Source organism: Poeciliopsis prolifica, unplaced genomic scaffold, assembly GCF_027474105.1.
Source record: "Poeciliopsis prolifica strain line A6 unplaced genomic scaffold, Auburn_PproV2 SCAFFOLD051, whole genome shotgun sequence".
Taxonomy (NCBI): Eukaryota; Metazoa; Chordata; class Actinopteri; order Cyprinodontiformes; family Poeciliidae; genus Poeciliopsis; species Poeciliopsis prolifica.
In genome coordinates, this window is record NW_026562426.1 from 1,062,604 (window position 1) to 1,075,273 (window position 12,670).

Consider the following 12,670-nt stretch of genomic DNA (forward strand, 5'->3'; position numbering starts at 1 on the left):
TGGGTTTTGGTATTAAGTTGTTTACTAAATTGGGTGCACACATTTTAGTAAACGCTTGGTTTATTTAGAATATTAATTATTTTGTTTTTGGTTGAGTTGAAGGACTGGCTGGGAGGAGTTGATTGTCTCAAACCAGTAATTGGAACCAACCATCAGGCTGCGGGAAGCAGGGAATTTGATGTGGAAGACTCCTCCTCTCGCCCTATTGACATCTTCCTCTCACTCTATTGTTATAATATTTATGGTGTTAGGTTGTTTTGTTTTATAGTTGTGTTAAAGTAAAATGTTGTGATTTGAATTTATTTATGTTTATGTATTGGTTGTTTTGTTTGTTCCCCCACCCTCCTTGTGTGTGTGTAGGCTAGCCTTTGTATATAAATTCCCCTGTGTGTTCATTGAGAAGAGTCAGTTAGTTTGTTTGAGTTGGTATGCTTTAGTTGATTATTTTTGGGCCCATTTTTCTTATATTTCTTTTTGAAATTTGTTGTAAAAAAATCTTTAACTCTTTGAAAAATTAAATAGTTATTTTTTTATGCCTTTGTCCTTGAGTTTGCTGGTCGGACCATCACACTGTCCTTACCAGAGTTTGAAGGTCAAAACATAAAGTGCACCAGAAGTTACCTTTGGTCAATGTCTCTTCCGTGCAGCGAAACCATTCTGAAGCGAATCTTTCAAAAGCGAATTCTTCAAAATCGGAGAGCATAAATGGAAAATGTCCAACTAAAAGAGATAATATGCTTGGAAACATCCACTGACTTTTCTGGTGTAAACATGCACGTCCCTGGGTGGGCTCGAACCACCAACCTTTCAGTTAACAACCGAATGCGCTAACCGATTGCGCCACAGAGACGGAGGTGCTGCAGTGCTGCAGGTGGTCCTGGCATAGAGGCATCACAGGCGCAATAGCTTAGCCTCGCTTGTCAAATCCAATGCAAGACAGTGTTCGGTGGTAAGACAGTTTTCGGTGGTAAGACACTGTTCGGTGGTAAGACAGTGTTCGGTGGTAAGATGATGGGGAATTGCTTCAAACTCAAACACTGTTTTCCATGCCAAACAGACTAGATTTCTATACTGTCCTTACCAGAGTTTGAAGGTCAAAACATAAAGTGCACCAGAAGTTACCTTTGGTCAATGTCTCTTCCGTGCAGCGAAACCATTCTGAAGCGAATCTTTCAAAAGCGAATTCTTCAAAATCGGAGAGCATAAATGGAAAATGTCCAACTAAAAGAGATAATAAGCTTGGAAACATCCACTGACTTTTCTGGTGTAAACATGCACGTCCCTGGGTGGGCTCGAACCACCAACCTTTCAGTTAACAACCGAATGCGCTAACCGATTGCGCCACAGAGACGGAGGTGCTGCAGTGCTGCAGGTGGTCCTGGCATAGAGGCATCACAGACGCAATAGCTTAGCCTCGCTCGTCAAATCCAATGCAAGACAGTGTTCGGTGGTAAGACAGTCGGTGGTAAGACACTGTTCGGTGGTAAGACAGTGTTCGGTGGTAAGATGATGGGGAATTGCTTCAAACTCAAACACTGTTTTCCATGTTTTCCTTGCCAAACAGACTAGATTTCTATACTGTCCTTACCAATGTTTGAAGGTCAAAAGATAAAGCGCTCCAAAAGTTACCTTTGGTCAATGTCTCTTCCATGCAGCGAAACCGTACTGAAGCGAACCTTTCAAAACGAATTTTCAAAATCGGAGAGCATAAATGGAAAATCCAACTAAAAGGGATAATCAGCCTGGAAACATCCACTGACTTTGCTGGAGTAAACATGCACGTCCCTGGGTGGGCTCGAACCACCAACCTTTCAGTTAACAGCCGAATGCTCTAACCTATTGCGCCACAGAGACAGAGGTGCAGCAGGTGGTCCTGGCATAGAGGCATCACAGGCACAATAGCTTAGCCTCGCTCGTCAAATCCAATGCAAGACAATGTTCGGTCGTAAGACAGTGTTCGGTGGCAAGACAGTGTTCGGTGGTAAGACAGTGTTCGGTGGTAGATGATGGGGAATTGCTTCAAACTCAAACACTGTTTCCATGTTTTTCCTTGCCAAACAGACTAGATTTCTATACTGTCCTTACCAGAGTTTGAAGGTCAAAACATAAAGTGCACCAGAAGTACCTTGGTCAATGTCTCTTCCGTGCAGCGAACCGTTCTGAAGCGAATCTTTCAAAAGCGAATTCTTCAAAATCGGAGAGCATAAATGGAAAATGTCCAACTAAAAGAGATAATATGCTTGGAAACATCCACTGACTTTGCTGGTGTAAACATGCACGTCCCTGGGTGGGCTCGAACCACCAACCTTTCAGTTAACAACCGAATGCGCTAACCGATTGCGCCACAGAGACGGAGGTGCTGCAGTGCTGCAGGTGGTCCTGGCATAGAGGCATCACAGGCGCAATAGCTTAGCCTCGCTTGTCAAATCCAATGCAAGACAGTGTTCGGTGGTAAGACAGTTTTCGGTGGTAAGACACTGTTCGGTGGTAAGACAGTGTTCGGTGGTAAGATGATGGGGAATTGCTTCAAACTCAAACACTGTTTTCCATGTTTTCCTTGCCAAACAGACTAGATTTCTACTGTCCTTACCAGAGTTTGAAGGTCAAAACATAAAGTGCACCAGAAGTTACCTTTGGTCAATGTCTCTTCCGTGCAGCGAAACCGTTTCTGAAGCGAATCTCTTCAAAAGCGAATTCTTCAAAATCGAGAGCATAAATGGAAAATGTCCAACTAAAAGAGATAATAAGCTTGGAAACATCCACTGACTTTTCTGGTGTAAACATGCACGTCCCTGGGTGGGCTCGAACCACCAACCTTTCAGTTAACAACCGAATGCGCTAACGATTGCGCCACAGAGACGGAGGTGCTGCAGTGCTGCAGGTGGTCCTGGCATAGAGGCATCACAGACGCAATAGCTTAGCCTCGCTCGTCAAATCCAATGCAAGACAGTGTTCGGTGGTAAGACAGTGTTCGGTGGTAAGACACTGTTCGGTGGTAAGACAGTGTTCGGTGGTAAGATGATGGGAATTGCTTCAAACTCAAACACTGTTTTCCATGTTTCCTTGCCAAACAGACTAGATTTCTATACTGTCCTTACCAATGTTGAAGGTCAAAAGATAAAGCGCTCCAAAAGTTACCTTTGGTCTATGTCTCTTCCATGCAGCGAAACCATACTGAAGCGAACCTTTCAAAAGCGAAATTTTCAAATCGGAGAGCATAAATGGAAAATGTCCAACTAAAGAGATAATAAGCTTGGAAACATCCACTGACTTTTCTGGTGTAAACATGCACGTCCCTGGGTGGGCTTGAACCACCAACCTTTCAGTTAACAGCCGAATGCGCTAACCTATTGCGCCACAGAGACGGAGGTGCTGCAGTACTGCAGGTGGTCCTGGCATAGAGGCATCACAGGCGCAATAGCTTAGCCTCGCTCGTCAAATCCAATGCAAGACAGTGTTCGGTGGTAAGACAGTGTTCGGTGGTAAGACACTGTTCGGTGGTAAGACAGTGTTCGGTGGTAAGATGATGGGGAATTGCTTCAAACTCAAACACTGTTTTCCATGTTTTCCTTGCCAAACAGACTAGATTTCTATACTGTCCTTACCAATGTTTGAAGGTCAAAAGATAAAGCGCTCCAAAAGTTACCTTTGGTCTATGTCTCTTCCATGCAGCGAAACCATACTGAAGCGAACCTTTCAAAGCGAAATTTTCAAAATCGGAGAGCATAAATGGAAAATGTCCAACTAAAAGAGATAATAAGCTTGGAAACATCCACTGACTTTTCTGGTGTAAACATGCACGTCCCTGGGTGGGCTTGAACCACCAACCTTTCAGTTAACAGCCGAATGCGCTAACCTATTGCGCCACAGAGACGGAGGTGCTGCAGTACTGCAGGTGGTCCTGGCATAGAGGCATCACAGGCGCAATAGCTTAGCCTCGCTCGTCAAATCCAATGCAAGACAGTGTTCGGTGGTAAGACAGTGTTCGGTGGTAAGACACTGTTCGGTGGTAAGACAGTGTTCGGTGGTAAGATGATGGGGAATTGCTTCAAACTCAAACACTGTTTTCCATGTTTTCCTTGCCAAACAGACTAGATTTCTATACTGTCCTTACCAATGTTTGAAGGTCAAAAGATAAAGCGCTCCAAAAGTTACCTTTGGTCTATGTCTCTTCCATGCAGCGAAACCATACTGAAGCGAACCTTTCAAAAGCGAAATTTTCAAAATCGGAGAGCATAAATGGAAAATGTCCAACTAAAAGAGATAATATGCTTGGAAACATCCACTGACTTTTCTGGTGTAAACATGCACGTCCCTGGGTGGGCTTGAACCACCAACCTTTCAGTTAACAGCCGAATGCGCTAACCTATTGCGCCACAGAGACGGAGGTGCTGCAGTACTGCAGGTGGTCCTGGCATAGAGGCATCACAGGCGCAATAGCTTAGCCTCGCTTGTCAAATCCAATGCAAGACAGTGTTCGGTGGTAAGACAGTGTTCGGTGGTAAGACACTGTTCGGTGGTAAGACAGTGTTCGGTGGTAAGATGATGGGGAATTGCTTCAAACTCAAACACTGTTTTCCATGTTTTCCTTGCCAAACAGACTAGATTTCTATACTGTCCTTACCAATGTTTGAAGGTCAAAAGATAAAGCGCTCCAAAAGTTACCTTTGGTCAATGTCTCTTCCATGCAGCGAAACCGTACTGAAGCGAACCTTTCAAAAGCGAAATTTTCAAAATCGGAGAGCATAAATGGAAAATGTCCAACTAAAAGGGATAATCAGCTTGGAAACATCCACTGACTTCACTGTAGTAAACATGCACGTCCCTGGGTGGGCTCGAACCACCAACCTTTCAGTTAACAGCCGAATGCGCTAACCGATTGCGCCACAGAGACGGAGGTGCTGCAGTGCTGCAGGTGGTCCTGGCATAGAGGCATCACAGACGCAATAGCTTAGCCTCGCTCGTTAAATCTAATGCAAGAACCGAGGCAAAAGACAGAGTTCAGACCAAGCTTTTTTTGCACCTCTCGCTGGGGCAGCATGTGAACTAGATATGCCACACATTTAGGCTGAAATTTACTTATCTGCAACCCGAAGTATAGAAACCGGCAGAAAGACACCAGTCGCAGGGTTCCCATTAGTTTTTCAAATGAATTTTCTTTGAAAATGAGCGTAAAAGTCCTTCTCCGTTCTCTGTTCTTAAGTCGCCGATTGTTTTACGTTACAATTATTTTGTTCATTATTTGGCATCTCTGATGGGCTGTTGTTTACTTGAAACGTGGATGATTGCTTACTGGCTGTTTCTGGTTGGTTTCTTCTTATAATAGTTAGTTAAAGTTTATATATATATATAATATAATAGTTAGTTAAAATTTCTAGCTGTTCTGATTGGCTGAAATTTGGTGTATCTAATTTAAATTCAATTTTGGCTGCTTTTTAAAAGAATAAATTTAAATCTCTTGAAGCGCAGTACATAGCTTTTATTCTTGTGCCATTTTTGTTTCCTAAGAAAGTAATAAATCCGTTTGTCCTTCATTGATGTGCTCAAAGAAATCATTTTTTATTGATAAATTCAGATGCAACACAAGTCACAGTATCAACAGTAGTAGTAGCAGCTCTTCTCATTTGAAGGGGTCCTGGCTAATGGATTAGGGTGCTCTGGCCCAAAAAAAGGTTGAGAAACACTGTCTTAGAAACAGTTGAAATGATAATTCAGAAAATCGGTTCTCTGGTTCTGGGTTACAGTCATAAAACTGAAAGGGATCCTGAGCATATCTGATAAAGATGCCAGTGAGGACAAAAGACGGGAAAGTCACACTTTAGTAACCAAAAGTTTAAAGAAAATCAGTTTAAACTTATTTCTCCCTCCTTCATAGTTCTGAACAGATTCAAGCGCTTTGCCCTGTGCCTGGAATGAGCCATACTAACAAACACGCCATGACTTGTCTCGATGTAAAACACACAGGTCTAGGAGCAATTTACTAGTCAATAATAAAAAAATTAAATGAATTTATCACATCTTCCATTGCTAGTTAATTGTTTTGCTTCATTATTTGTCTTGAAACAGGCTGCGTGCAGAATGCTGTTAGGCAACTGGGAAGTGGATCTTTCCCAGAGAGTCTGGAGCTGATTTTTGGTCCAAGTACTCCCCCTGCTGCAAGGTGGTTCTCCAGCAATGACACGTTTTCAAGTTGATTTTTAGAAAATGCCATATCTGAAATATTTTTGATGGGATTTATCATGTCTAGAAACACAGATTGACAGTGATTGTAATGAAATATTAGTCTCAAACACAATCCTAGCAACTAACATCTTTTCTAAATAGTTTAAGCTACATTAACATGCAGTCAAATGCATAACTGTATTCATTTTAGGAATTTTAAATGTCATATTTTCCCCTTATATATTTATATATATATGAACAATGAATAATGAATGAATAAACACTTGTAGAAACACTTTTTGTCTGTGTTTTTACAGGGCAACTGAAGCTACATAAGCTTTTGAAAAAATAGGCTTATATTTTGTATAAATATCTGCTGTAAGAAATTTGTCATTTTCAAAGAACCACCATTTCATTTCTGGTTTGTTTTGAAATTAGAAAAACAAACGTTTTCCAAAAAGAGGATAGATACATTTTTCTCTTTATCATAATGGTGTATTTAGACGTACAGAGGAATGCATTTATCTGGAAAAGGACTGAGAAGAAGACAAATTTATTTACCCCCACCCTCTAAAAAAGACTGTGTTGTACATGTTTTTTCGTGACCCATTTTTTTTTTTTTGTATGTGCTACTGATGTCACCCATAATGTCCCCACTGAATTGATATTTCAGTTATGCATTATATGTCATGTATTAATGATATAATGTAATTGTGTATGTCTGCTTTTCAATCATGAATAACATAGTATTTCGCAATTCTGAGTTGTGTATGTTGTGCATTAGAAAGTATTGGTATTATGTTAACCCAGCATCTACTAAATTAGCATACAGTAATTAACCAGAAATAATTTGACAAAGATGTTACCCAGAATCTTAATGAGACATCATCTGCAGTTTTTAGATTATAGCACTTTAATATATGTATATATTTTTATAACAATAGCAGCTTTCCTGGAAGCTGTAAAATACAGGGGGAAAAAAACTTGTGAGCAGAGAAAAGTACATTTATTCAAGTCAATGAACGCTGCTTCATGGACGCAGAAATATCAAGCAAGACACAATGTCCATTGTAAAACACATTTGTTGAAATATAAGCAGCATTTATAAAATTGTTGCAGTATGTTTTTTTTGATGCTTAAACTATAAAAAAAAAAATTCACCTCTAATAATTTTGGAACATCTAAGGAAATGACTCAAATATGAGACATGTGACAAAGTGAAATGTATCTTGTTGCTACGGAGACAGCCTCTTACAAAACAATAAACACAACAGCTACATATTAAGAATAGGACAAGAAAAGCATTTTTTTTGCACTTGGACACCTCGATAAATAACACACCACCACCTCCATTTCTATGTAAACTCGTTTCACTTTTCATGTTACAGATGAAATAGTTGCTTGCATAACTATCGGCTATTGGCTTATTTAAAAACATAGCATGAAGGCTGAGAAAAAAGTATTTTCCTGCTCCAGGTCTTAACTAACTAATTAACTAATATTCTTTCTAAAATCAAATCAAATCAAATTTTATTTCTAAAGCACATTTCACCAGCAAAGCATTTCAAAGTGCTTTACATCATGAGCACAAAAACAAAGTCATGCAACATAGAATAAACAATACATTGTTACATATTAATCTAATCCTGGAGATGTTCTTCAGATGATAGAAGGCTGACTTTGTAATCATCTTTATGTGGTTCGCAAGGTTCAAGTCCGAGTCCATCACTACTCCCAGGTTTCGGGCTGATCGCTAGTTTTAGTTGTAATAACTGAAGCTGTGCATTGACTCTAGATCTTTAGGTCCAAAAATAATGACTTCAGTTTTGTTTCTGTTCAGCTGGAAAAAGTTTTGGCACATCCACACATTTATCTGTTCTAAACATTTATTCAGTGATTGGATGGGTTCAGAGTCACCTGGTGACATCATAATGTAGAGCTGAGTATCATCCGCATAGTTGTGGTACCTAATATTGTTTCCTGTTATAACCTGAGCTAATGGGAGAATATAAATATTGAATAAGAGGGGTCCTAGGATTGAACCTTGGAGTACCCTGCATGTGACCTTTGACCTCTTTGATGAGAAATTTCCAATTGAAACAAAGAAATGCTGTTCTTTAAGTAAGATTCAAACCAGTCGAGCACCGAACCGGAGAGTCTACAGAACATTACTTCATGTAATATTCAACCACCACACTATTCAAGATGCTTACACTTGCAGATTAAGGATATATTGTGGTCACATCATTTGGATGTATTTCACACACTTACCATAATAGATTTTTATAGAAGCAAATATTTTACTTACTTAGAATGATCAATATTATATTTATTTCAACCGGCATATCATCTCTAGATGTGTTTAATTTCCTTTTGGAAAACTTTTCCATCAGGCTTTTTTGTCCACTTCAGGATGAATCCACGCACTCCGGTCTCTTGCAGTCGATTCTGGAGCTGTAAGACAAAATTTCAAGGCCTTTAAAAAGTACAGTTTTCTCAATTTTTGGATCAGATTGGATTTTCCTCTAATCTGAGATATATTAGTTTGTAAAAAAAAAAAAAAAGAAAAAAAAAGAAATAAAACAGATCTTAACATTTACAGATCAGATTTTGCCTCATCTGAGGTGTAAAATAATTTTCATTCCAAACTTGCCTTTGTCAGGATATTTTCCCTCAAAACAGGGTCATTCAGATCCACGGAGTTGTCGGTGCGAAGTCTTATCTTCACAGTCTGTTTCATTACTGATTTGAAATAAGAAATACAGCAATAGGTTGAGTGTCCATTTCAAAAACATGTTTATACAACTTAATAAATGAGTATAAAATGCATTGATATGTAAGTAAGTTTCACTTTAGTAAATGAGCTGAACTTCTGTGTCACGTTTTCAAAAAAAATAGATCCTGGATAGAAGAGGCAGAAATTAGCTTCCTTTATTGGGGGGCTGGTACTGGGCCTCACATTTAGGGTAAAAACCGCCTTCTATAAACTGAAAAGTCTTAGTTAAGATGATCAGGGCATTGATCAGTACGCCTCCTTGCAACCTGGAGACTTTCCAGGCGTGTCCCACCAGGAAGAGGAAACCATATTAAATTGCAAACCCCCGTATCAAGGAGTCAGTCCAAACTCAGAGAGAAAACATGGTATTTTAACTTAGTTATGCATTGCTGCTGTATATGTCAATTCAGATATAAGAAACAAATGATAAAGCCATTCACTTCATTACTGCATTGTAAATACATTCCTAATTACCCCTGGTTAGATCAAGATATTGAAACTGACTTGCAGAAAGTCCAAATGGAAAAAACAACTCTGTTTTTGTCACTAAAAGCTGACCTGCATAATTTAGGTGAGTGATTAACTGATTAAATATAATGAATTTTCAAAGCATATAAATGGCATTTTTTAACTAGAAAGTATAAGACAGAACTCAGCATAGAGAGATAATTGTTCTTAAATGACTAAAATCTGGTCAAAACAAATCCTAATTATCCCCAATTCTTCCTCAAATTCTCCTTTCAGCTGAAAGAAAAGAAGAAAAACACTCACCAGGAGGGCCATAACAGACAAAAGGTAATTTTGTTTCACAGGGCAAAAACTTCCAATTTCCTGATCTTGCAGAAGATGTAACGCCACAAATGACTGTCTTTGAGCCAAGCGGATTCATAACAGAGTCCCAGCTGGTAAATTCGACGCTGCTCCCGTCAGACCAGTTAAAATTTGGATCTCTATATAAACCAATCCATGGATAGTAAGAACCAGGCAACTGGTTCTGAACACGCTTGTTGTCTGCATCGTTTTTTATGGTAGCGAGGTCTATGAAGTTGTTTCTGCAGTACGTCTGAGCACTGGACCAGCTCGTTGGTAGATTCACAAACACAAATTCAGGGACCAACTGCGAGCCTGCAGTTAAAGGGAATAGAGGACAAAGGTGAGCAGAAGTTCTGCATTTCATAAAAAAGTTTTAAGAAGGATGTGTCATATATAATATTGTTAACCTTTGTAGCACACAAACGGGCGATTCTGTGAGCAACTGACATCATACCACTCCCCATAGTATGTGAACATCACGCAGAACTCAACGGAGTAGTGGAAAGTTGGTTCATATCTAGAAGTGTCCCAGTGTCTGTAGTCGGCGCCGCTCCCCGTGAAGCCGTCGGACCATCTCCAGTCGATTTCATCGAACAGACCGATCCAGATGTCAGCGCTATGACCGGCGGACGAAAGAGTGCTCATGAATCGGTTCTTTTCTTCTGAGCTTAGAACGGATGCCAAGTCAGTGTGGGTCTGTCTGCAGTAGGACTGAGCTTCAGTCCAATTCAGAGATTGATTGACAAAGTGGTAGACGGGCTGAAGACGGAGGCAGGAAGAGAGGATGAGCAGGTCTGGAACATAATAGAGATTTAATTGTTTTTCGACCTTCAGTGTTGCTTTGTTTAAAAGCATTTAATACCAGATTGGAAACATTACGTCACTGACCTGAGAGAACCAAGACTCCCAGCAAGATCCTGTCCATCGTGACGCAGCTCTGAGGACTGCAGTAGCCGAGTGTCTCTGGAAAGTGGTCTCTTGATACAAGAATATTTGTCTCATCAGTAGAACATGGTAACTTCGTTGTCACGATTGACGATAGGTAAATGATGTATTCTAATGTGCTGAGTAGATTTGCAAGGTTTGTAGGCTACACAAGCAAATTGTTCTCCTTAAAAACAAACACAATTGTGAATGACAAATCAAGCTGTCAATGTGACACCGAGTGCCACTTTTATAGTTTCTGATATATATCTAACTACATTATGTAGCTGCTGGTATGTGGATTTACAAGTCAAATTTGATCAGACACACTACCCCCACTCAAAAATTTGGGGTCACCCAAAAAAAATGTCCTTTGGCTGTTAAGCTGCTAATTTGTTGAGATAATCTGAGGAAATATCACCTCAAACTGATCCCACTAAAGCTAAACAGGGTCGAGATCTGGTGATTGTGCCGGCCTGTCCATTATAGACAGAATACCATCTGACTGCTTCTTCCCTAAATAGTTCTTGCATGTTTTGGAGCCAAGCTTTGGGTCATTGCTTTGTCAGACAAAACTGGCTTCAATAAAATTCAATCAAGATTAGATTTACAGGTTTCAGTCAAATTTCTTGTTTTTCAGGCCATTTTTAATTAAACTGAACGCAAAAGTGCTCCAGATACTCAGCAAGCCAAATAAAGACCAATTTTAAGTGCAACAATTTTCAGCTGTGCCAACGTAACTGCACAAATGATCAGTTAGCACTTTAACACCACAAACTTGGATTGGCAAAATTTGCAACTGGAGTGATGCTGAAAATGAGCCTCTGTAGATATTCCAATAAAATCCAGCCACCTCCGGTTTTAAACTTTAAATTTTGAAGTATGAAGCAAAAGTATCAGACTAAAAATAGCTTTAGTATCTTTGTTATATGCTTCGGCTTGTTGGGTATTTCTTTCAATCGTATGAATTCATCAGTACATAGGTTGATTATCAAATATAAAGACAGTGAATAAGAGATTTAAATTTAAATAAGAGATTTTTTTTTTGTAATTGTTTTTGTTCATCCGAAGATCTTAATCCTGAAAAATATTCGGAAATCCCCTGCTCTGTTTTCCCATTTAAAATGATTAATTGTGAAAAGATAGTTTATCTGACAGACAGACTTTGATCAGTCATGACAGTGATTGTTCTCATTATATTTTATTTTCCTCTCATACTTAAAGATTTTGGTTCTTTTCTCCAATTTGCTGTTTTCCAAAGTTGGGAGATGCAGCTTCTACAAGACATTTTAAAACTAGTGTGATTTGTTTAAACCAGTCTGTGCTAAATATTGCAAACAAGTAACAGAGTGGAGGGAAACAATAGATTATCTTCTCTGTTGGCACTGGTATATGGAATGGAACAGGAAAATAATTATTTTTTTAAAGAAAGGAGCTGTAGACTAAAAAAAGGAGAAAACTTTAGTTCAGTGGTTCACTACAGGCTTTTATGCAAAGTCTGTAGCACGCAGTAGGCAAATTTAATCAAGGGAGTTGTCAACCTGATCGGACTGGGTGTGTTTCCTAAGTAAATGGCTGTTAAAAGAGGACACCACACAAAACTTTGAAGACAGATAGTGAATAAAACACTCATTTATAATGAAGACAGATTATATTTTTCCAGTGTTTGGCATTTTACCAAAACTCATTTTTGTCCCACTTTGTTATTAGTCCATCTAACCTTCTCGACAGTTTTTGTTTCTCTTTGAATTTGGATGTTTCTGTTTTGCATTGTAGATTTCAGCTCAACCTCATGTGAACTGCTATCAGACAGCTCCTACCACTACTTGAAATAAGTAGTTGGAACATGACTTTGATAAAAGATTGCAGCTCTAAAGATGTTTTGTGCTACATTACAGCTCTGTCCCTCAAGTTCGCTCAATCCGTGGGAATCTATATTGGCGTATCACAGTCTACCGTTAAATATTACTTCTTGGTCACCTTACCGATCTATGA

The 12,670-nt window shown here is 39.3% G+C and overlaps 1 protein-coding gene and 9 non-coding genes across 10 annotated transcripts; all 10 read right to left on the reverse strand.

Annotated features, from left to right (window-relative positions):
* Nucleotides 1-776: 776 nt before the first annotated feature.
* trnan-guu (transfer RNA asparagine (anticodon GUU)) lies at nucleotides 777-850 on the reverse strand. The gene has a single exon. It is a non-coding gene; the product is annotated as a tRNA-Asn (tRNA).
* A 427-nt stretch (nucleotides 851-1,277) lies between these two features.
* trnan-guu (transfer RNA asparagine (anticodon GUU)) lies at nucleotides 1,278-1,351 on the reverse strand. Its single transcript has one exon. It is a non-coding gene; the product is annotated as a tRNA-Asn (tRNA).
* A 429-nt stretch (nucleotides 1,352-1,780) lies between these two features.
* Nucleotides 1,781-1,854, reverse strand: trnan-guu (transfer RNA asparagine (anticodon GUU)). Its single transcript has one exon. It is a non-coding gene; the product is annotated as a tRNA-Asn (tRNA).
* Nucleotides 1,855-2,278: 424 nt separating this feature from the next.
* On the reverse strand, nucleotides 2,279-2,352 carry trnan-guu (transfer RNA asparagine (anticodon GUU)). Its single transcript has one exon. It is a non-coding gene; the product is annotated as a tRNA-Asn (tRNA).
* Nucleotides 2,353-2,787: 435 nt separating this feature from the next.
* On the reverse strand, nucleotides 2,788-2,860 carry trnan-guu (transfer RNA asparagine (anticodon GUU)). Its single transcript has one exon. It is a non-coding gene; the product is annotated as a tRNA-Asn (tRNA).
* Nucleotides 2,861-3,291: 431 nt separating this feature from the next.
* Nucleotides 3,292-3,365, reverse strand: trnan-guu (transfer RNA asparagine (anticodon GUU)). The gene has a single exon. It is a non-coding gene; the product is annotated as a tRNA-Asn (tRNA).
* Nucleotides 3,366-3,800: 435 nt separating this feature from the next.
* On the reverse strand, nucleotides 3,801-3,874 carry trnan-guu (transfer RNA asparagine (anticodon GUU)). Its single transcript has one exon. It is a non-coding gene; the product is annotated as a tRNA-Asn (tRNA).
* Nucleotides 3,875-4,310: 436 nt separating this feature from the next.
* Nucleotides 4,311-4,384, reverse strand: trnan-guu (transfer RNA asparagine (anticodon GUU)). The gene has a single exon. It is a non-coding gene; the product is annotated as a tRNA-Asn (tRNA).
* Nucleotides 4,385-4,820: 436 nt separating this feature from the next.
* Nucleotides 4,821-4,894, reverse strand: trnan-guu (transfer RNA asparagine (anticodon GUU)). Its single transcript has one exon. It is a non-coding gene; the product is annotated as a tRNA-Asn (tRNA).
* Nucleotides 4,895-8,000: 3,106 nt separating this feature from the next.
* On the reverse strand, nucleotides 8,001-10,712 carry LOC129378205 (lymphocyte antigen 75-like). Its single transcript, XM_055058504.1, has 5 exons — nucleotides 10,640-10,712; nucleotides 10,159-10,545; nucleotides 9,710-10,063; nucleotides 8,816-8,904; nucleotides 8,001-8,616 (listed from the first exon to the last, which is right to left on the reverse strand). Exons 1-5 carry the CDS (start codon nucleotides 10,674-10,676, stop codon nucleotides 8,515-8,517), a joined length of 969 nt encoding a protein of 322 aa, XP_054914479.1. The 5' UTR covers nucleotides 10,677-10,712; the 3' UTR covers nucleotides 8,001-8,514.
* Between the last annotated feature and the right edge of the window lie 1,958 nt (nucleotides 10,713-12,670).

What these genes read in the sequence shown, in the direction of transcription:
- LOC129378205 (XM_055058504.1), bottom strand. Translation starts at nt 10,676, where the DNA reads ATGGACAGGATCTTGCTGGGAGTCTTGGTTCTCTCAG. An exon ending in CCCGTTTGTGTGCTACAAAG is followed by an intron (nt 10,064 to 10,158) that starts GTTAACAATATT and finishes CTTTAACTGCAG; the next exon opens with GCTCGCAGTTGGTCCCTGAA. An exon ending in TGTCTGTTATGGCCCTCCTG is followed by an intron (nt 8,905 to 9,709) that starts GTGAGTGTTTTT and finishes ATTTCAAATCAG; the next exon opens with TAATGAAACAGACTGTGAAG.